The sequence below is a fragment of the Camponotus vicinus genome, unplaced genomic scaffold (assembly GCF_025532165.1).
Source record: "Camponotus vicinus isolate PSW18456_S1 unplaced genomic scaffold, iyCamVici1.0 SCAF_2, whole genome shotgun sequence".
NCBI lineage: Eukaryota > Metazoa > Arthropoda > Insecta > Hymenoptera > Formicidae > Camponotus > Camponotus vicinus.
Genome location: NW_028141956.1, coordinates 2,136,277 through 2,162,074, shown reverse-complemented (window position 1 = coordinate 2,162,074; position 25,798 = coordinate 2,136,277). Strand labels below are relative to the sequence as shown.

Below are 25,798 nucleotides of genomic sequence, written 5' to 3'. Positions count from 1 at the left end.
ATATTGTTAAAAACTTCACTAATCCTTGTTATGATGAAAAATAACACACACACACACGCACACACACATACATATATGTCTTTGATAAAATATTAGAAAAAATAGAAAAATGGAAATTTTTTACATTTTTGTCTAATAATTTTAAAAATTTATGTCCCTTTTATTATAAAATAATTAAAGATGAATAGTAGAAACATAGATAATAAAATATCTTTCTTGATATGAATTACTATTTGTTTTGTTAGATAATTTTATTTAATGTCTCATTAATATCAAATTAAGTTTATTGCAGCTGAAGATTAATAAAATAAATAAATAAAATTAATAAATCGTATAAAAAAATTGGATATTTTATATAAAAGATTATAATCAATATATGGACGTGGAAGAAATAATAAATAGGTAAATAATAATGTAATATTAAATTTTGTGCACGAAAAAGAGACATATTTTTAGAAAAAAATCTTTAAGATTGCTGACCTAGATCCCCTACATTTATCCCACCGGGACCATTTGCACCAGGTGGACCGGGTGGTCCTGGAGGTCCCGGTTTGCCTTCAGGTCCCGTATCGCCCTTATCGCCCTTCTCCGCCGGCCGTCCATTCTCGCCGGGTGCACCAGGTAGACCTGGCGCGCCAGCTGCGCCTGGTTCACCCTTGAAACCTTGAATTCCTTTGGGACCGTCCTTCCCGTGGTCACCCTTGGCACCCTTGTGCCCTGGCTCGCCCTTGATACCCTTAGACCCTGGTATTCCAGCCTCGCCTTTAGGGCCAGGGCTTCCTGAGATGCCTGGTTCACCCTTCTGTCCTGGGAGTCCTGGCCTCATTGTGATACCTCCTTCCGTCTAGATTCGACGACGATTTAAATAAGCCATTTCCATTATGTATAAATAATAAGAATTTATTTTAACGAAGTTGCATAAATATTGCTTTTAGCATCTTATAACTTGAGAGGGGAATTTCGAGTATCGGGAAAGGTATTCGCGGTTCAATCAGGGAATGCTCCAGTCCGTACTCACCCTGTAAATATTTCGAGGTTTCCAACTAGGCTGCATGCGCATAATAATCGAAATTTCCCTATTAGATCGTTGGAATAACGTTGCGAAACTGAGAGCTTCGTGGACGGCCCAACATTGCCCTCCACGCGTTTACATTGCCATTGATTAGAAACAAATGATTGTTGCGTGAACAATCGTCAATAGCACGTGATTCACGATTGCTTCAGCGTAAATCGAATCTCGCCGAGAATTGTAAGTGCAAATTTTATTCTTAAATGCACGAGTTTCCTACGCTCGCTATGTGATTTGAATCCTTTCAAACGTAAAATTGATTTTCAGACATGCAAAAAAACGAAAAAGGAAATTTTCTCTTATCGAATGAAATTACGTTTTGATTTTCTAGAGAATATAGTACGCATGTGTGTATTTAGAAAATAATAATTATTAATAAAGATAATGATTATATATATACTTTCTTTAAAAATACAAAAACTTCAGAAAGATCGCTAAGGATTTAAGAACAATCTTATTCAATCTTATTCGATAAAAATTAAAAATCTCAATATCGCTGTAATATTTGTAGCTCCCTTATTTTTCATATTTTCTCACGTTTAAGATAATTTTGCCAAAAAAGAAAAATTAATTATATTATTGATTAATAATTTGTGATATATTGCAATGATGCAGGTCATTGAATAAAATAGAAATACGTTCGTGTGTGCAGAAAATAATTTCTCCTAAGATTTTCCTCCTATATCGTCCGCTTTCTCTGAAAGGCGATTATTCTCTTTTTCGCATTAGTATGGCGTCCCGCTATAAATCATGTCGTCGCGATTTCTGTATATCTATATATCAACGCCACCGTTCATCGTTCGTCATATTCATTCAGACCTTCTCGCGAATAGTTTGAAACTTTTAGACTTCTTCGACTATTGATAGAATAGCGATATATGTATATATATATATATATATATATATGTATATGTATATATATATATATATATATATATATATATACAGGGTGAGTCAAAAGTATGTTTTAAAAATTTGTGAGCGTGTTCCTCGATAAAAAGGAAGAACAAATGTTCATATGAACATATGGTCGCAAATGCTTTGTTGTCGAGATAATGGACATAAATCAGCAGTATCAAATGATGCTTTATTTGAACGTTTACAATTTTGTTATTGTTGTTTATAAGAGATGTTCTGCATGTCCTCCATTATTTTCAACACATGCTTGAGCACGACGTCCGCATGACCAAAACCAAACCAAACCACACTACCAACAAAAAAAAACAAAAAAAAAACAAAAAAACAAAAAAAACCAAACAACAATAACAAAATTGTAAACGTTCAAATAAAGCATTATTTGATACTGCTGATTTATGTCCATTATCTCGACAACAAAGCATTTGCGACCATATGTTCATATGAACATTTGTTCTTCCTTTTTATCCAGGAACACGCTCACAAATTTTTAAAACATACTTTTGACTCACCCTGTATATACAGCTTCTCTTTCATCTTCTACATTCGACTACATCAATGTTCATATATATATTTATGATTCTTATCTTTATAAATTTATCAAAATTATTTTCGCATTCTATTATGTTATTTTACAATAAATGGGACGTTATCAAAAACAATTTCATATGTACTCAACAAATATCAACAACATTAACTGATTCAATTAACATAGGTTTGCTTCATAATTCATTAACATTTAATACTAATATTGTGCTGTATATATTCAATGTACATTCAAATTTGTAAATACAATTAATATCTAATAAAGAGAAAGAGAGACCTCGTTTGCTAAAATATTTTAGCTGGTTTAAGATAATTTAATACTTCAAAGCATAAAAAAGAAAAAAGTAATTTCATAGTAAATAAAAGATATCACTTTCATTTCTAATTATCTGAAAACACTGGCTTTTCGATATTTTGGTAAAAAAATAGACTTCAATTTATCAAAATATTTTCAAGTCAGAAACTATATAAAATGAATATCTTTTTGTCGGAATTCGATGGCACTCCTCACTCGTATCGGGAATATTCTGCTTCCGCGCGCCTATAAATCCGCTTCTGTTTTAAAGCAGTTCTCTCCGGCTTTGATACGATTCCCGAATTTCCTCTCCTCCATTCAGTTTCCATTCATACAAATATTCCGAGCCGCGGCGAATTCACTGGGAAACATCCGCCGCGAAACCGATTGGCGCGCGAACATCTCGATGCACGCACATCGAAACGCGCGAGAGCATCTCGATCGAGCGTTACCTATCGTCTCGTCTCTTCAACGACGTAGGTACTCGGATGCAACATCTCCGAGCATCTTCCTTCCTTCCTACCTAGCGTACACCTAGCCGGTGTGCATGCAGTAGCACAGCCTAGAAATTGGTTTCTGTATTCCCCGGGGAAATCGGGCTCTTGCACATCCAGAGGAAGGACTGGCGAGGGGGCGAGGTCACGTAAGATACCGTTGTCAGTATGTGCGTGTGTCTGTCCTCGCATGAACTGTCTCGACGACGGGCTTTGGTCTTTGATCCTATTGTGAATATTTCTTGCCGTGTTCTTGTCAATATGTGCGTATGTGTGAGAGCTTGTGTTCTAAATCGTTCCATTTTAGTTTTGCATCTTCGCGATCGATCGCGCAGTTTTGCGGAGTGGGGACACATGAAATTGTTTTTGCGATTAAGCTATTTGCGGACGAAATGGTAAATACTCCTTATTGCTTCTGTGCGATATTTTAAAAAAGATTCTAAATGAGCTAGCATTCAAAATAATATGAAATCAAAATCGGAATAATTATTATCGGAATAATAATTAATAAATATTACATATTAATCATATACAAAGGATAAACAAAATAATGTGAACAATAAAAATAAATATTGTTTGTTTATTAATAAGATATTCGCCATCATTTGCCTTTAATACAGCTTTAATTGTGCTTGGAATAGAATCATACAATTTTTGAATAATCTCTAGTGGAATATTATCCTATTCTTCTTTTAATAATGCCATTTTTCAAGATGATTACACAGCTATTCAATCTTGATTTGAACAGCATCAAAATGAACTTCAACATCTTCTCTGGCCAGCAACAATTACCCGATTTAAATATCATCAAACCACGGGCAGATATTTTGATAAAAGACTGGGGCAATATTCCACTGGAGATTATTCAAAAATTATATGATTCTATTCCAAGGAGAATTGAAGCTGTATTAAAGGCAAATGATGGCCGATTATCTTATTAACAAACAAATATAATGTCTTTTTTAGGTGTCCACATTATTTTGTCTATCCTCTATATATACATATACAAGTTAAAATGCTGTGATATTTATAAAAATATAGATAGGACCTAAGTACATCTTCCAAGTTTGTTAACAAAGACTTAATTTAGCTTATTATAACTTTAGCTTATTCAAGATTAATTTAATATTTTAAATCATAAAAAAATATGTTCGTAGCTATTAAAATATATCATTTTCACTACTAATTATCTGAATGAATTTCCAATATTATAAAAAAATATTAGATTTCAAATTTTTGAGAGAAAAAATGTACTACTAAAAATAACACGACAGCAATGGAATGTGTACATCTGACATATCGAATTTTAATTTAGAGTTTTTTTTTTATATTTTGTCGAGTCAAAAAAATATGTTTGTGCGGTGATTCAAAAGGATATTTCAACATATGAATGATCTTGACATTTTTATAATTCCGTGACATTACAAATTCATATCTCAAAAACGCTTTCATGAGGTGTTTTTAATATAACCATGATATGAATTGATAAAATCAGGTGCAATATTGTAGAGAATATGAAAAATAATTTTTCAAAAGTATGTTACTGAAAAAAATTAAAGTTTAAAAATATATTTAGCTTTATTTATTCACAGTAGTTGATAGCATATTTTTATCTAATTATTATATATTTTTTCAAAAGTTGTATTTTCTAACACATTTATTATTCCAGTATTAATAAAACAAAATGTTTGAATTTCCCCACATGAGAGTGTCCAAAAATGTCACTTAATATAAAAATCAAAAATATATAGTTTATGAATAGCTAAGTAAATTCATTTTTTATTTTAATCTTCTAATTTTTATTCTTTAACCACTTATACATGCACGTGTATATAAAATACAAATTAAAAATTAAAAATTAATAATTTAAAAATTAGTTATTTGAAACATTAAAATATTATTACATTAATTATTATTTTTACGTTAGAAATGTCTCTAAATTACTCTCTTGTGATGACTGGATTAATGAATAAGATTAACAAAACATGAGAACGGAGTATGGAGCCGACAATCTGAAACATTATAACGACTTGGACGCTATCCGTGTGGCTTCTTGGGGATCTTTATCAATGGAATACAGCTGGCGCTAACGGGCATTAAGCAGCGGCGCATCCCTATTGTCACAACGCGTATCTTGCGCTCTGTAAGCAACAACCTGAATATCCGACGATGTAGGTTGTTGTGTGTCGCGCGACTCGTAGTTTTCCTCAACTCTCGAGCAAAAGCTGAAAGCTTGCCGTTTCGTTACCTCGTAAAGACGCATGTCTCCTTTACAGTTTGTATCTGAAGCGATATTACCACAGCATGGAAATATATATATCGCGTATACAATGGATAGAGTGTAATCTAATTCGCAAAGTTATCATTCTCTCCGTTAGATTGCAACGTGATAAATTATATACAGGGAAAAATTTGTAGAAGCAAGGTACAACAAGTATCCTTAATTTCAAATATCCTTATAATTTTGTATTCAAAATAAAAATATCAATATCCATTTTTCTAATATTTATTTAAATCAGAAGTACTTAAATAAAATAGTAATAAAATAGTGGATAATATCGAAATAAAATCGATAATAATCGATATTAAATCGATAATAAATCGATAATATCGAAATAAATAGAATCATTTTCGAGAGCATCATATCGATATATCTATATTATCTTAGATATTTCTAAAAAAACAAGAAAAATAAAATTCGAAAATGCCATGGATGATTTTGGATATATCAAATTGAATGCTCGTGAAAAAATGGTACAATTTAATCGAAAAATTGTGCTGGCATGTGGCTAGTATTTTGATATTTATTGGGTTTATTCGTCGCAATATATTGTAAAGTTAAGGTGTGCATTATTATTCTATCATTTTACAATATCTATGATTACGGTGACAGGAAGCTTCCGGTATTTCTCTCAGCTTCGAGAGTAATGAGATTTTTTCTCCATGGCGAGATGTCTCAACAATTACCAGGCTGGATTAATCCTTTTTTTCCCTCGCCGGTGTAACATTTGGAAACGTGCCGCTGGCACGAAAATAGAAAATTGTAACGCAAGCAAGAGGGGCGAAGGAGGGCACTCTCTGTATTCTCTCTCTTTTCTTTTTTTCTCTACGATCTTTCTCATAGCCGAGTATGAGGGTGGGATAAATATTGCGTCACCACACGACCGATCTTTTTCAACGGTATGCGGGCGCATCTGCATCACACGGGCTTGTGTCGTGGATAAAGCGGGAGCGATGCGGTCCGATAAGCGCGATGCGATGCGATACGATGCGATGCGATGCCCTCCTCTCTGCCACTATATTTCCGCACGCGGAATTTTCCTCCGTATCAAGAGAGAATCCCATAACAAGAGAACAAGGTGAAAAACGACCGTATCTCCGGGGGTAAATTGACGGTTTGAGGCGCGACAGGATCGTTACGTTCCCGCGACAGAAACGGAGATTTCTTTTCCCACCCGTGGCCGCAAGCGCGTTTCACGATTTGGACCTCCCCCGCTGACTTTGACAGCGTGGAATATCAATCTTAAGTGGATTTAACTCGTTTCGCGAGATAGCTGCTGTTCTCCGAGCGTTGCCGAAACGAGTATCTGTTCGAGGAGAGTTGTTGCGAGTTTAAATCGGGAATATCGCACAAGATAATCGGGACGCTGAAAGTAACGGAATATCGGAAAGAGGATTAAAAATTTTCAGGTTTTCGGATTTTTTCGTAGAAATCATTTACTATAAGCAATTTATATACTTATTTTATTTATATCAATATTATTTATTTATTATTATTATTATTTATTATTATTTATTATTTATTTATTATTATTATTTATTATTATTTATTTATTATTATTATTATTATTATTTCAATGTTATTATTTATCTTATTTATATCAATATTTCGAGGTCGTATTAATTACATTTACAACAGAGTGATAAAAAATAATACGATTATTTTTTTTTCATATATATGCACTATTTCTTTTTCTTACTTTTTCGCTATCAATCTAGTTTTCTTTCGTACTTCTTGAAACGTCATAGTTACGATGGAGAGCGGAAATGCTGCAACTACGCTCCGTTGCGCAAGGTCGGGAAGAGAGAGGAGTTTATTTATCGGGAAAACCGGAAAAATTCAAGAATTTCTCGGGCTATGTAGCACATCTCTGTGAGGCGCATCGCTCATGTACAAAGAGAGTTCTCGCTAAAAATTTTACCGCCATCAATATCGCGCGTATGCAGATGTACTTGCGTGCGTTACAACGTTTTAATATCGTGGACCCCCTGTCAGCGCGATTCGTAACTATTTTCCGTGGCTGGCAAAAAGTTGAGTGAGACTCCGGGCGTTGGTTGTTAAAGATGGATCAGGGCAAATTGCGACGAGAATGAAAGGTAAGAGAGAGATACAGAGATAGAAATAGAGAGAAAGAGAGAGAAAGAGAGGGAGGGAGGGAGAGAGAGGGAAATGAAGAGGGTGAGGTTGAGGAAGAGAGAGAGAGAAGGCTCAACGGGAAACGAAAGAACGTGTACGAGAAAAGGGAGGAGGTTGAGGGTCGGACTTACAACTCGACCGTTATTACGTGCACGGTTTCTTATTCCCCGAGGGGCGATACGCGTTCCATTTCCATTCAACGAATTTCTTGTCGCGTCGTCCTACGACGGGGAGGTAGGATCGCTGGTAGTCGTTCCGGTACATGTAAAAGCGGCTGCACGAGGGAGCAGTGCATTTTCATGCACTTCGAAACGTAATAGTATGGATAATACTGCAATAACTCGTTTTCTCGATAACCGGACATAAATTGGGTACTCGCATTCTTTTATGAGAGTAACGAGACTTCATACATGATTAATGTAATAAATGTCTGATAAAACGATGTACATACTTAATTATTATTGCACGATCACATTTCTTGATTTAAATTCATTGCACGTTTTAAAACTTGCATTGCACTGTTTTCCAAAGAAAAGAACAACTCGAATTTTTATCATACGAGATTTCCAATTAATCTTGGAAAAAGTTACTTCAAAATTCAGCAAATATTTTCTCTTGTATGTATCACCAATGCTCGAAAGGATGTTTATATAAATATTTTTTATACATAATGATCATTTTTATATAAATAAATAATATAATTTTTATACATAATGATCATTCGCAAATATGAATAAGATATCATTAATTGAAATATAATTTGTTGAGTTCATGTATCAAATGCGATATTTATGGCGTACGTTTAATAATAAAACGTTTAATAATAAACTCGACGATTTCAGAGAAAATATGGTCTCTATTTCTTTGCAGTTCAAAATATGTAATAATGTGTAATAATATTGTAATAATAATTGCCATTTTTGGATAATCGAACATAAATTGGATATTCGTATTATTTTATAAGATTGTGACTTTATACATGATTAATATAATAAATGTATAATATTCGTCTACTAAAACGTATATCTATCATCATTATACAATCACATTTCTTGAATTCATAAATTCATTGCACGTTTAAAACTTGCATTGCATCGTTTTCCAAGTAAAAAACTCGAATTTTTATCATACGAGACCAATTAGCCTTGGAAAAAGTCACTTTAAAATTCAGCAAATATTTTCTCTTGTATAAATCTTCACAAATACTCAAAGGAATGTTTATCCAAGTAATTTTTATATACATACAATGATCATTCACAAATATGAATAAGAAATCATTAACTGAGAAATATAATTTGCTGAGTCCATGCACCAAATGCGATATTTAAATGGCATACTTTTTGATAATAAGCCCGACGATTCCGCGGGAAAAGATATGGTCTCCATTTCCCTCCGAATTTCTCGTTGCCGCTCGTGTCCGTTTCGGGAAAATAGCGAATAATACGACTGAGCTAGATTCATACGCGGATAATGAAAATTTCTTGAATGAAGATACTTATCTGCTTATTATAGCGACGATTTCGTACGGTCGGGCGCACTTGAATTTCCGCTACTTCGCAGTAATCGCGTACACAATAAATGTTCTTCTCCAGCGAGAATTCTTCAATGTCATGTCCCTCGTGTTAACATTTTATCGCATCACCCTCCACTTTTCCTATTTTCATTTTCATATCGTTCTGCTATATTTAGCAGAAACCGCCATTTAACCGAACATTTAGTTTGCTTTCATTATCTTGCCGCTTGTCATTGGACAATTTTAATAAAAATTGTTATCAAGTTTTTCATTTTATAAGAATGACAACTTTGTCATTTGCTCCGTTACTAAATGTAAATATCTCGTTATACAGTTTACGTAAGCTTATTTAATGTTACGTCAGATTATAATGCTACTATAAACATATTGTTGAAAAAACATAGAACTTTTTTATAAGTTAATAAATTATAAAAAGAATAAAGTTTTTCATAAACAAGCATCATCAGTCACAAGACGTTACAAGTGAAGGCCACTTCCGTTACAACAGCTCCCGCGGCTATTGGTAAGTCGATGATAATAGGAAGCAAATAAAAACGATAATAATGAAAAGAATCTCGACGGAAGTTTTATGCAGATTGCAACTTGTCGTCGGAAATAATGGGCATAAAGAAAATCTCATGAGGTGAGCAGAAATAGTGAGCGCAAGCCGCGGAAGAAGCGTCGGGGAAAATATTTTAACTCGGCTTTCGGCCTCGGCATGACAGATCATATTCAGGCATAGTAATCTACTTACGTCATAGCTAGAAAATTCTCCTTTCCCAGGCGGTCCCGGCGGACCCTGTGCGCCCTTTTCACCAGGAATTCCATCGCGACCCGGTTCGCCCTTTTGACCTTGGGGGCCTTCCGGCCCCTGTATTCCAATATCACCCTTGTCACCTTTCGCTCCGAACTGGCCGGGCAAGCCTCTTTCCCCTGGCTGTCCTGCCACACCCTGAAATCGTGATTACATTAAACACGCGATTAAGCACAATGATACGGCATATCCGCAAAGAATTGAAACGCTAGAGAATGATATAGTTTTAAAACGAAATGATTAAACTTAAAACATGAAAAGAAAGACAGAGAAAAAGAAAATCGGGTATAATAAATAGTTTATACTAATCTAATGATATTAGCAATTATTGCGTTACGTTTGTTTTCTACGATGTAAAGATATCGCAATTATTTTACTTTTTTGCCATAGATTAAAAGCATATAAGTGACTATACCATTTTCTAGCGCTTTGATTGATAATATCCCGGAATATATATAGACAAAAATCGCTACCGTGAGACCCATCAAGCCTTGCTTGCCCTCTTGTCCCGGCACTCCTGGCTCACCCTTCGGTCCTTGTATCATCTTCGGCATCGTAAAGGAAGACATTAAGGCCGTAGCATTACAGATGCAAGTGCCAGGATCTCCTTTTTGACCAGGTGGTCCCTGTGGTATCTTCATTAGCCAATCCTTTAAGAAAATCGATTTATTCCGTACTGTCATCGTAATTTATAATTTTACTTTAGCAAATCAATTATATATTCAATTAATATCAATAATATATATATAATTTTATTATTTGTAAGTATTAGAAATTATTTTTATATACTTTAGTGATATAAAAAATAAAGATATATAATTTGCAACAGATGCAAAAATAATACATTAAATTATTAATAGTAATGTCTTATATAATAATCTGAGAGAGAGAGAGAGGGGGGGGGGGGGTAAAGAAATTCAAATAGTAAAACGAAAAGTAGCATTAACGATTACGCTTTTATATATTTTTTTTATTTTTTTCTTCTTCAATTTAACTTTTATGTAACTTGTCATTAACTTCTTACACGGCAATATAATTAAATTTTAATAGTACCTAAAAGCGGGTAAATATATACTGTTCGCGCGCGCGCGTATATTGCATACTAAAATAACGGCGGAAGATAGTAAATACCGTGAAAGCGATTTTGGTTGTAATCAGTGTTACATGCGACAGGCACCGGTTCTCTAGCGTCGATGCTAAATTGACTCATGCGAATAACAAGATAAATGAGTGATCCCGGATTCAGGAGTATTCAGACTGCCTTCAATATCGTGCTTGGCGCTTGGATAGTTGCGGATGCAATCGCGGTCCCTACAGTTAATTTAACGAGATGTCTACACCACTATATGAGAAAACAGATATTTCTTCCATTAAGAAAATTTCAAAAGAAATGAATATCGCTGTATGTGCGACGAATGCGATGAAATAAAATATAATTTAACAGACTAGTCTATAAATAGACATATTTTTCATAAATTTTTTGAAATAAAATAAAGTATAATTAATGGAATAAGATAAAATATAATTTATTTCTTATTGTTAATCAATGAAATAAATCTTTGTAATTATAAATCATTTATTTCATCTCATTATCTTTTTTGTTCTACTTAAAATGGAATATGTACTTATAAGTCTATAAACAGATAATCTCAAAATATATAGATAGTCACAACACACATATGATGAAATAAAAAGAAATATATTTTTCATTAGAGTAAGTTCATTAATATAAGTTCTTAATATAAGTGCTATTATCGTTTTAAGTTTGATCGATATATTATTTAATTTCTATTATTTAATTTCTATTAATGATTCAAATATCGGTTTAGAAATTATTAAAAAAAGAAATAAAGAAATATCGAAAAATGAATCAATAAAGAAATGAATCGTTTCTTTGTGGCCATTCATATCGTAATTAGCCTATAAAAAAGTCTTGATTGAATAATGCACTTACCTCATCGCGACCAGGTGGGCCCGGAGGGCCAGGAGGACCTCTGACGCTCTCCCCTTTGTCGCCTTTGTCGCCCTTTTCGCCTTTGGGTCCTTTATCTGAAAAAAAGAACGAATGTGTGTCCGTAAGTCGCAACTTCGTCACTTTTTATTTTGACACGCCAGGGTGATTTATGCGCGCGAAAAGTAGATTAAAAAAGTTTGCTTCATATTTTATCATCGTTTCTTCGACGCGATACCTCCAAAGTCGACGGTGTACATCGACATCAGCTATGGCGAAATTAATAAACGATTTTTCTAACGCGCCGTCCCATCTTTACTAGGAATATCAGATTTAAAAAAAAAAGAGGAAATATAATATTGATGTTCCGGTGCATTAATTAATTAAAAAACTGTTCGATTATCTCAAAACATCGTTACGATACATTTAACGATAGTTTGAATAACCTTAGTATATGATTTTTGCAAGCTATTATATGATAGATTGGAAAAATATTATGAATATAATAAAAAAAATAATAATAATAAATATATTCGATCGCAAGAAAATCGATACAAAAATTTATTTTACATGCTTTAATTAAAAGAGGAATTAATACATTTTAATAACAGATAAATTGTATCGTGCTAATTGTGACAAGAAATCAAAAGATGGAAACATCGAATAAATAATATCAATTATTTGAAATGAAAAATATTGATGATAGATAATTTTAATTAATTTAGATCAATCCTAATGTGTCAATAAGACACAGGGATAATTTCGTAAATCAATCATTTTCCATATCTCTAATATTTACACGAATGAAATGGCAAGGATTGCTAGGACGTTTCATTCACGATATACTGTCATATTTTACGAACAATTAAAGACTATCGTTATCGCGATTAATATTTGATAACTTTACTTACAATCTGGATTCGGGGGTGGAGGCGTGATGAATGGCGGCGGGTTACTCTCCTCGCTTTTGTCTTCGTCCGCATCCCGACTGATCTGAAAATGTATTATAGGCAATGCCGATAAGATCGGATTACGCCATCCTGTCAGCAATACATAATAGGACGATTATCGTAGTCGTCACCGTCGATTGCCAATTCAGGACTTGAGGCAGGCGTGCGAATAACAAATACAGCGTAAACATTATTTACAACATTGGGTTGCGACGAAGATAGTTAAACAGCGCGGTGGTTTATCGATCGTTTGCTGATTAGTTATTTTATATGCAAATTACAAGTATATATATATATGTATATATTGTGTAAACCACAATGTTGAAGCGACACGCGGCAATGTGTCGACCGTTTTTGATTAGCTTCGCGAAAGGGCGCCAAATATTTGCGTAGTGCTTGTATAACGTCATTGAAATTCATGAAACTAACGTTAACGGAAACTTTCGAGCCCTGACAAGAAACGAGAATCAAGATCGACCTGAAATGAGTTTGTAATTATGTACAAATAGTAGATGAAATTCAAGAATCCAGAGACACGATAAAACGTAAAAGAGACTAACACACACAATACATACCTAAATAAGAAATGAAATATTGTTATTAATATATATGTATGTATTATGTGTATTTATGTAACGAGACAATCTTATATGCGATATTTTGCTCGTATGTCTCATCGTGTCCCGATCCGGATCTTGTCATGGCCTGCTGTCGCAAATTATTAGCTAGTAGTATAAATGATCGCATGCGCCAGTTGTGAACAATGCAATGCCCAAGTAAAGTTCTCCAGACGTGATACCGGACCTGTCTTGTACGTTAAAAGCGAATAATACATCAAGCAGTGACGGTGATTAATGAACTTCCAAGCCAATCAGGCAGTATGGTTAGCACACATGACACCAGCCCTAAGTATTTTCCGATAATTATCGGTAACGACGGCGCTTTATCGGGCTGAGTCGACGTCCGGTTAGGATTTTTCGTCGATCGAACGCGTTCTTGCTTGCATCACAAAAAATATCGTTCCCAATTTGCGCCACGAGAAATCTGTTAATTTGCTTAAATTCATCGAAATTACGATCTTGGATTTAAAAAATTTTCTTATGTCTGAAGATATATAATATATTAAAATTATACGAAAAGAGAGATATATAATACAGAAAATATATTAATTAAGACATATTAAAATATAATTTATGATATATGTATAATAATTATTGAAAATATACAATATTAAAATATTATATGAAAAGAGAGATATAATATTAATATACAAAAGATATTATTTAAACATTAGAAACGTTTATTACACAAGATTGAATATTAATGTAGTTCGATGAGATTTTAAAATATCTTACCTTCTGTACGTTTACATAGCTTTCATAATTTATTCAGGAAGCTTTCAAGGGTAAATTGATTCATTACATAGTAAAAACATGAGAGTACAGATTGTTTAATAATTAATTATTTATAAAATCTAAAATGCAATACGATATTTAAAGTGAGTCGTATAAATGATGAAACTTGGCTTATAATAATTATAATCTGCATCATTTATATGCAACATATATATATATATATATATATATATATATATGTGTATATAAATTCATAAATCAGAGTCTATATAAGTATAAAAGCGTTAAAATAATACTTATTCGGTACATCTTTACTTTCCAAAAGAAACGCGACAAACATCTCACATCCAAAAAACGTAAGTAATACTAATAACTCAGTCTTTAAAATGCTCAATTCGATCTCTTCGTGGCTGGAATTATTCGCGGCCACTTATTACAACACGAATGTGCAGAAAGTTTAATATTTTTTACAATCTATTATTCTTCGCAAGCTAATACTCTTTTGTTTGATAGCCAAATATTTTTTTCGAAATGATTCAATGAAAGGAAATTTTTCACACCAGATCGTATTTCTCGTCACAATGAAGATTCTGATTTTTTTTGAATACGGATTTTGTGAACATTTTTTTTTAACGATTCCGTTGCGTATTCGAACGTCACCGACACGTGCATGCGTACGAACAAAAAACGCATTCGTCGCATCTGTTGCGCAATTGCAATAACGCGTAATATCGAATAAAACAAAAGGAGCACTCTCAGCATCAGGTATGTAGCTATCCCGTAGCTTGCATTTATTGCACGCGGATTCGCTTATTTCACGTTGCGGTGGATTTATAATGTCGCATTTTTAAATGAATGCCATTTATTATTAAGGGCATAATACAGATTATTTATGATTACCCAGCGCGTTCATGCAACCGGAATTTAGAAAATAAAATAATAATGATAATGCACGAGCGAGCATTACGGTAATTATAACGGGAGGTTATATAAAATAATGTACCTCGTTATTATATCTATTTCAACCCGAGCGTTGCACAAAGAAAACATTTCGAAACGCTACAATAATCGGTCGATTGTTACACTTTTCCCTTTGTTCGAGACAACGTGCTCTTTTATTTATATTACCGTGCACAATATAATAATCCGTAATTCTTACGTCATTTCAATATTTTACCGCCGCGCGAAATTCACAGCGCGCGATCAGCGCAGCTTGAATAATTATGTATTTTGACTTATACATATACACGCGAGAAGTTACATACATTGCAAACTGAGGAAAACGTGCGCGCTGGGAATATGAGCGGGGTTTCAGTTTCAACGAATGAAGTTTCAGCTGGCTCTGCTGCAAACGCTCGTCATGTTTAATTCGTGCGCTTTTTTCCCATATACGTTTAGGATGGTGGAATTACGCGGCATCCGCTTGCGTACGCACACACGTACACGCAAAATAACGCGTAACACCTGCCGTACGATCGCAGTAACACGTAGCAAAAACGACACTGCAACGACACATCCATCGCTATGGGCGTGCTGCTGAAATCGCTCACCCGGTATATATACCCGATCAGCTCTCCTATGCACGACCACGTCTTTGCGTCTCGCCACCATACCGTAGCGCACATTTTCGAAGCTTTTCGCAGAGTGCGGGATTTTACAGGTGAAATAAATTCCGCTCTTTCCTTCTCTCTTCGCGTGCGAAGAAAAGCTCGCGCCACAAGCTTGTCTGAATCTCCGGGCGAGCGCAAGGGAGGTAGGATATCCCGCCAAGGATTCGTGATAATGCAGGATTGCTATCATAAGAATATACGCATTTACGGTTATTTGGTCGATGTATTTCTCTACAGTCTCGAACGGAATAAAGGTCGAATTGGAATTGGCTCGCGGAGTTGTTATTTGTCGTTACATACTTACGAGAATGGATTTGTGTTTGAAAACAGTTAATTAATATCAGTTTTTTATATTTCCAACATTTAACGGAGAATTCTCACAAATAACATTATATATAATCTTTAAAAGAAGGAAACAATTCTTTTCTTAATATCAAATATGTATTCGTGATAATGAGATATCAATAGATGGTTGTGAGTGCATTCTAATGCATCATTGAAAATAATTATTTAAATAAAATATTATTTAAAGTTTTTATTCTCCGTGAGAATAATAAGTACACAAATATTAATAATATAATATTGATTTATACAATAATTAAAATTATTTAAAACAATAATTTGAAAAAAGTTATCAGTAACCTTATTATTTGATATAATAAATTTAATAAATAATGAATAGAATATATTATATTTTAGTAACTTTTAATCTTTGAATGTTGAGATAAAAAAAGAAATACAATTCGATATTTTATAATACAAAATCAGGACAAAAGTGAAAATTTTAAATTAGTAAGCTCTCTACGTTTCTAAATCATTAACTATTAAATTAAATTAAATTATAAAATAAATTGCATATTTTGTATTCAAGATGGATATGTAACTGTTTTATTACTTGCCTGCGCAATATCGTAGATTCAATATTGCGACGTGTTTAGAAAAAGAGAGATATCAGTAAAAGCGTATTAAAAATTTTGCGACATCAGAGTAAAGGGGAAAAATATCGATAACTAGTTCCGATGAACGGAAAAACAATATGCGCAGTATACGCGAATCGGATTGACTCAATGAATTTAATAAACCTTAAAAGTGTGTCGGAAACTGAATCGAAGACGAAGATGTATTCATCAAACTGTTATTGGCGCAGCATCGCAGATCGTCGATCGTTGTTCAAACTCTCGTTTCAACTTCCGCAAAGGTAGGACATACATGTGACGCACATGTAGCGGGAATTCATTACGTAATCTAGTGAATCTCTATGCGACACATCGCTGCGACTTGTCGGAAGTTAGTTGACCGCGTGTGATTTGCTCTCGAAGGGACCAGAACTAAAACTCTTCTTACATGCAATGTGTTTCATTATATTTGCGTTGTATATCGAATTTTGTACGATTTAAGACTGGCGTTAATAAAGAGAAACAATTCAAAAACCACTTTAAAAAAAAACGATCAATTAATGTCACAAATCGATTTCGCTGACAAATAGATTTTTTCAAATTTTCTGAATATTAATTTCCTGTTTGATTAAAAAATGCAATGTGCGTGTGGTTTTAATTGAATAAATGGAGCAACCGAATCTGTTTATTTTATAATTTATATTTATTTTATAATACTCGAGATATATTATTCCGATACATATTGATGCACATTTCTTTTGAGAGTAAACTTAATAGCTTAACGTAGTTTATATGCGTTTCTAAAGCATACCGAAATTTCATTCGGATTACATCCAACTTCGTAATGACTGCGGATGGATGGCAAAGATAGAGCGGCGACAGGACATTTCGGGTAAGCGAAGTTGCCAATGCGAAATTCTAACAGAATTTTAGAGAGATTAGCCTCTTGGTATTTACGAGATTATCCACGTAACCTAATTTCTCGTTTCTCTTTCTCCCTTCCCTTCTCTACTTTCTTATAATGGTCGACAGCTTTTAAGAAAGTTCTTATTAAAACTTTGGTCCATTATAAGGATTAGTTAATTTGGAGGATATAAACTATAATGTTGTCGGTAAATTTCCAAAATCAATAATGTATAAGTCCAAAAGATTATTTATAAGTGATCATATATATATATAATTACTTATAGTCTATTCCATTTATAGATTACACAGACCTGCGAGAGTCGGTTACAAAAAGCAGAGTAGTAGTGAAGCTAATAAATTTTTTCACGCTGAAAACGAATCTGACCACAGAATGTCCTCAACACGTCAGGTTTTTGAGTAAGGTGTGCTTAAATAATCCAAAAATTTATTTCGGCCAAATCATAAATTTATTATAGGGAAACCTAAATTTTGAAATATTTCTGCTAATGTCATAATATAGTACTAGTTGTAGAGTACTAGTCTTCATCTTTAATAAGATAAAAATCAGAATTCTAAATATTATAATTATAAATGCTTTAAAACAAAAATATTATAAATTATAGATTATGATATGCTTTAAAGCAAAAAAAACGTATACTTCCTATGATATCTCGTTTCCTACGTTTAATGGTTAGAAGTATTAATTTTTTGTGCTAGTTAAAATGTAATATCTTGTATATGCATTTATCGATAATAATTTTTTTTTTTAATTCTGTCTATGGAATTGCAATGATAAAATTATAGTAGAAGAACATCATTTTCTTTTAGCTACACAGCTAAAGTAACTTTCATTAGTTTCCTTAAAATATTATTTAATTGAAAAAAATAAATGATAAATTAAAAGAATGATACCTATATACATATATCTCTTTACAACGTATATAAAATATATGTGCGATTAGAGAGGCATATTTATGTCTAGGCATATTCATAAATTAAATGTGACTTCCCCATTAAACTACTATTTTTATGGTGACGTTCCATGCGGATTTTCAAATCCGTTAGTAAATTACCCAAGCTTCATATCAACCGTTATGAGTTAGTGGTCTAGTGGTGTGATGCAACGAATAATTAGTTAGTGCATACAGTGTCAATATAGCGTCACAATTTAGTAAAAGCTGGAGCGCAATTTGCGGCGAGCTCACGTCTACCTTAGTCAAATCAGTGCTGCCAGAACCATCGTACAAGTCGGAATCGTAATCACCAGAGCTGTGCTCTTCGTCTGAAAACTATAAAAACATGTGGCATTAATGAATGGATACCAATAAATTGTAAATCCTTATTAGAGACCGATGTTAACGTTGAATATCGTTTCCTTAAACGAGGTCGATGTAACGAACATAACAATGAAAAGTGTAAACAAGGAAAAAGAGAATCTAGAAAGAATTTATTTAAGTTTAGTTTACTGATATCATAAACGTTTATAATAATTGATACTTTGTGGCAATATTCTTCTAGCTGATTTTTCTATGTTATTAGAGAGAGCTGTATGAGTATTCGAAATATGCACTGGAAATATTATATGAGATGGATACTGGATACATGGAGGAAATTATTTTATTTAATCGCGTTTGAAATAATTTATTACCCATCCTTTTCAAATATTTGCATATTTATATTATAATTATATATTTACATATTTATATTATAATATAATATTAAGGCAAAGAAAAGAAATAATTATCGCAGATTAGAATAGTATTTAATCTTACAATTAACCTCACATTAAATTTTAGTTAAAATTTATCACATTGTGCTATATAACAATAAAATATATCGTCAAAACAAAATTTAAATTCTTCTTATATTACATATACACATTCATTATCTTATATACCTATTTAATGATTAAAATATATTCATTCATAATGAGGGATACTAAATTAATGATCGTTTACCAATGTCGGATATTAATACATATTTCCATTATAACTTGAGTCGAAAATTTGTTTTTGAGTTTTGCTCAATAGTATGTCAACATAAACATTTTAATAACATATTTATTACCATCGACAACAAGTATTAAATGTATGCAATTACGTAACGTATTTTGATTTTAAACAAATTAGATTCGCATCTGATTTTCTACATGTATTTCAGTTATGCATTTCATATGTTTAAAATTAGAATTCTGTATTATTCGATAATTCCAGGATTTCATATTCCAATCAATTGCAATGCATATCGTACTACAGAATGAACATATGTGTCTATCACACATGATACTCATATCGAAATTTTAGAGAAAGCTGCGCATATCGAGTCAATCGGTTTATTATGTAATACTGGCAATTGACTCGATTAATTTGTTTCAGCAAGTTATTTTACAGCAATAGATGCTTTAACAGTTTTCGATATTTAATTTTAATAATATTTAAGAAATAGAATTTATTTTAAGCTTAGCTTCTTTTTTATTTTTGTAGATAGTTGTCGCACATATGACGAATATCGCGCGTTAGTAATCTCAGATTTTTTATTTTTAGGTACTTCCTCTGTCAGTGCACGTTGATTGGTGCTTAAACGTCGGCATTTTCCTGAAATTTCTCGGAACTGGTATCGAATAAACGTATCTTCGAGAGCGAAGCACTTGAAGGAAAGAGCACTCGACCTCTCGGTCACAGACAAACCCAAAATATTCGGAATGATATAGAGGGATAAAATATCGCTGTATTTGTGCAGTGAATATTTTACGATATCTGGTGCGGATTATAGGACTCAAGTACGAGAGTATTAGTCTATATGCAATATGCCGATTCATTCTTTGAGAAAGCTGCTTATCATATTTGAAACAAAAGTATACACAATTTTCCAGAATTATTATATTAGAAGATAAACGCAGCGTTTATCCATAGCGAAGGAGTTAATCTTAAATCAGTTTTAACTTAGAATTGATGGTAAAAAAAAAGAATATTAAAAATATTTTTATATATATTATATATTAAATATTTGTGTTTAATTTTTGGAAGTTTGATATTTGATTCTCTAATTAATTTTCTTTCTCTTTCAAATCAGACAATTCTTTTAAGGTAAAATAAATAATAATAATATATAAAAATAAAAATAATAATAGATAAAAAATATATAATAGATAAAATAATATAATATAATTTTAAAAATTCCACATTTAATTTAAAGTAGATAAAATCTACTTTCAATTTATGGATAAACTTCCGAAAAGCCCATACCTCCGATTGGGTTGGAATTTTGCACAGACCTTCTCCTTAATGATATAAGAAAATGTACCAAGGGATTTTTTGCGCATCGGCATCGTTCCGCCCCCACCCCCTCCCAAAGTTAAAAAATGTTTTACCCTGTATCTCCGAAAATATCGATTTCAGAGAAAAAAGTTTCAAAGAAAAGTTCAAGCTCTTGAAAAGATCTACAAAAAAGGTTATATACATTTTTTTCGTAAGCTCATTATTTTGGCCATTATGTTTGAAAATAGTAATTTTAACCTATAGTGGGCTTTTTTTTTTATTAACAAATCAAAACCAGTATGGTAAATATGCATAAAAGGTCAGATCTCGCCGATTTTATCGCCACTTCAATGTTATAGAGGAGGTTGTCCTGAGTAATTCCCCGCAAAAAATAAGTGGGGGACGGCATTAATAGAAGATATAACAAGTTAAAGTTTGACAATTTTAACGCTTCTTTTAGGCATTATAGATTATTATTAACAACATTATATATGTATATGAGGTTTGTTTACATCTTACTGATCTATTTAATATTTTCTATGGTACATGCGCAGACGCAGTGGGTTTCGCCCCCCTCCCCCAACCCATGTCTGAGATATGGAATACACACACACACACATACACGCAGGGGGTGCAAGGGGGCCTTCGGCCCCCCCTCCCGCACCACCCCGCTGGTAGGCAAGGTGGACCTCGCTTTGTCACAATAGACACATGCTGTAAGTTGTAAAGCGAAGTCCACCTTACCTACCGGCGGAGTGGTGCGGCAGGGGGAACCGAAGGCCCCCTTGCACCCCCCGCGTATGTGTACGCACGCGCGCGCGCACTATTTTCTAATTTAGTACCCAAAGTAACGAATTTACGGAAAAAATGTATATAATCTTTCTTGTAGATCTTTTCAAGAGCTTCAACTTTTATTGGAAACTTTTTTCTCTAAAATCGATATTTTCGAAGATGCAGAATAAAATATTTTTTACCTTTGAGGGGAGTTGGGGACGGAACGGTGCCGATGCGCCAAAAATCCCTTGGACGATTTTCTTATATCGTTGAGAAGAAGGTCTCTGCAAAATTTCAACCCAATCGGAGGTATGGGCTTTTTGGAAGTACACCCTTTCTTTAAAATTTTTCGTCAAAATTTAAATATCAGCTTTTAAAGAAAAAGTGAAAAAAAATTATGCGTTAATTTTGTCCAGGAATATATATAGATACATAATTGATAAAATAATAATGTAATAAAAATAGGTAAAATGATAATATAATTCCTCATTTCTTTTTAATTTAAAGTAGATTTTATTTAAATTTAAATTGAGAAATAATATTCTATTCTTTTTTTTAAGTTTAATTAGTGATTAATGTGTGATTTATAGATCGATTATTATAGATATTTTTAATTTCACATTCGAGAACCGAGGATGCACAATGTGTGAATCGTATACATATAGGGGAACAGAAAGTTGTAAAATCCGATGGAGAATGTTATGAAGCAGCGAAAGGCCGTGAAAGGGTTGGGCTTGTGGTGCAATATAAATCCCACAGCACGTGAAAAGTAAGTGCGGGGTCCGCTCGTTTCTTGCGCGATGTTAAACAGTAAAGTAAACTGAAAAATCGGCGCACCTGTCTTAGGTTGTTACGACGTTATGCATAAAACGAGTGATTAAGTCGATTCGATAAATACCGTATTAACTTTAAATTTCCATCAAATTTTATATGTCAATATTTTTAAATAAAGAACTTTTTATTTATAAGAAGAAATATTAATGTAATTATATTACATGTCTTAAAAAAGATTATTAAAATTCTCATTATATTTGTAAAAGAAAAAAACTGATCTAATTAAACAGAAAATACTGATGTCTAATTTTATACTTTTAAACAGAAAATACTGATATCTAATTTTATACACGCTTTAATAAAAGTTTTTAAAATTCTCAATAAAAACTAGAATAAAAATAAAAAGTTAGTATGAAAAAATTTTTTTTTCTTAGTGAAATATTTAAAAGATGTTTGTACAATACTAGTCAAAAATATTGTATCACTTATAGAAATAAAGAAATCTTACTTTAATAAACAGAAACATATATAAATATTATCAAATTATTGTGTTATGCTTCAATATCGTAAATATTAAAAATTATAATAAATAATAGAATAGAAACATTAAACTTTTGATCTCAAAATAGCCTCCCTTTGCTTTCAATATATATATTGCTGCACATTCTCTTGGCGTTCTTGACAACAGTTGTTTTAAAGTTACCACTGATATTTAATTTCAGCATATTTGCAAATACTTTCACAGTTGTTGAGCGAGATTGTAGAGGAAAAAAATAGGTAATACATGTATATAATGTATGTTATTTTTGATACAAAGAAATTGATAAATATATTATTTTTGACATACAGAAATTTATAACTAACGCGCCTGTAAAAAGTATCGGTAATATAACATTTTAAATAATATCAAAATAAATATTATAATAATTGTATATGAACTAATTTTAGAAATCGAATAACAGATAATATACATTTTCCATATTTTATGAACATGAGTAGAACAATTAAGGGGAAAAAATAATTTAATCATCTACTTATTTCTCTTTATTCTGTATTTTTTGGGGGAGATACACACATATACATATCATTATTTAAGCTCAATATAATTTACTTTTTTAATTTGTTTTTTGCGAAAAAAAATGGACATGTCGCTTGTATAGCTTTCGCAATAACCCTTGTGGTATATAAGATCTACAGGGTTAACATTATTCGCGATTGCGAATTATCGCATGCATACATATACAGGCTGCTTCTAAATTCATGGCCGCTAGCTGCAAATAACGATAATTCCAACTTGCCGCGAGTTGCAAAACGAAATAAAGCGTGCGGTAACTCGATTTACGCGAGCGGCCGTCGGGATGTTCAGCTCTTTTTTTTTCCTCTCCCTTTTTCTCACGAGATTTTATGCCTTTTTCGATACGTTTACATTTTACAGAAGGGCATTATATCGGCGCGTGCGTTTAACCACATCTGAACAAATTTATGTGAGGCACGTGTGAACGCGAATTAATTCGATTCGCGACTGCGAATCGTCTTTCTAACGAATATATTGGCGATTTTTTATTAATAAGCATTGTTCGCGAAAAACTTTACACGAAATACGCTTAATAAGAGTTTCATGAAACTCACTCAAGATTCTGCGAGACGCTTCTACTCATTAAACATTCGATATTCATCCTTCCTTCATTTTACAACCGGATGATTAAATAATTTATTCTTCTTTCAAAAGGTTTCACAAAAAATAATCTGTTTTATCACAATTATTAGTTTTCAATATTATATATAAGTTTTATAACACATACACTGAAATCTTTCGTTGTATTCTTAAAAAAAATTATTTTTAATCGTTTGATATAAATAACTAAGTGCAAAATATTTGAAACGTAGGAATATCTCTTCAAACCTCAGTCTGTACAATGTCCAGTTAGGCGACTTCTCACACAACGTATTTCCAATATTTCAGTTAGATTATAATATGAATAATTCATAGGAAGCTCCAAGTTTGATTGGGATATCGCGAAGTGACGTCGAGTATTTCGATTTGTACTTGATTTTAATCTAAAAGGCGTGATGATGCTTTTTTTTGCTCATCCCTCATGGAACAATCTTAATCAAATTAATTTGTCGATTCTTATCGCGAATTAACGTTATTATTTGTTTCCTTTACGATCAAAGAGAGACAAATTTATAGTTAAAGTTAGATTCATTCTACGCGAAAATGTAGAGGATGAAAAATTTTCGCGCTATGCAAAAGATTAAGTCTTTTATATAAAATTTAAGCTGCGAATTTTTCGAATTAGCCACGGATTTTATATTATAATCAGAGAGTACACACACATACGTATATGTGTATATACTTACACATGTACTCTCGCAAAACCCGGTTATTCTGTCCTCTTTTTTTCTTTTCTCATTGTAGATTTTCTTCATTTTTATTTTCTCTCTTTTTTCGTCTTCGAGAATATATTTAACGTCCCATGAAATTAAAATGTCGTCGCGACCATCAAAAGAATGAGAAACAGCTTGACTCTTTCACGTCATGACGTTTACACAAAATTATATTTTTATTAGTTTTTTAATAATTATTATTATTCTGCAATTATAGAAGGTATTCAAAAAGTTTAGAGATACATTTGTACAGTCTCAATGTTGAGAACAAGGTTTGTACAAACCTCTATTTAATAATATATTATTAAAAATACTTATGATTTATTAACAAAACTATTTTTATTGAATTTATAATTTCCATACACCAAAAAAAATTTTTGATTTTAAAATCACTATCAGTGATAATTCCTTCCATATAATTTCGTAAATATGTTATTATTAATTATAATCGAAGCAATATTAAGAAAGATATCAGAATGTGTAAAATTGAACAAATAAGAACCATACTGAAATTGAGACATGTAGAGACTCATTGAATTGTTAAAAATTTATTATACATGTATATAAATGTAGTTTTAATTTTTTTCAGATATCTTGTATATTCCTCTGTCATTTCAATAATATTATCATTATAAGTATTTTATAATTATACTTGGATTTTTGGCTATTGTTTACATGTATTTTTCATATAAGAGGATATCTTTTACATAAATTTACATTTTCTTACTATAATAAATACATATAATGATTTTAAAATATTTGTACATAAATAGAGCATTTACTTTTATATTTTTATTACAATAAGTGCATAAGTTTATTTTTCGATGATTATATATGTATAATCAAACATTTCTTTTATTTTTTGTTATGCATA

The 25,798-nt window shown here is 32.2% G+C and overlaps 1 protein-coding gene across 6 annotated transcripts in view; it reads right to left on the bottom strand.

Moving 5' to 3' along the window:
* Mp (collagen XV/XVIII-type protein multiplexin) overlaps positions 1-25,798 on the bottom strand; it is a 288,473-nt gene that overhangs the window by 7,786 nt on the left and 254,889 nt on the right. For 3 of the 6 annotated variants that reach the window (XM_083092194.1, XM_083092195.1, XM_083092197.1), the window contains exons 6-12: positions 18,943-19,020; positions 12,926-13,007; positions 12,018-12,112; positions 10,537-10,713; positions 10,004-10,201; positions 1,019-1,048; positions 481-844 (exon numbers count right to left, since the gene is read on the bottom strand). In XM_083092194.1, coding sequence (XP_082948320.1) covers positions 481-844; positions 1,019-1,048; positions 10,004-10,201; positions 10,537-10,713; positions 12,018-12,112; positions 12,926-13,007; positions 18,943-19,020 — 1,024 coding nt within the window. The remainder of the gene's footprint in view (positions 1-480; positions 845-1,018; positions 1,049-10,003; positions 10,202-10,536; positions 10,714-12,017; positions 12,113-12,925; positions 13,008-18,942; positions 19,021-25,798) is intronic. The other 3 variants (XM_083092198.1, XM_083092199.1, XM_083092196.1) reach the window with 2 other exon arrangements.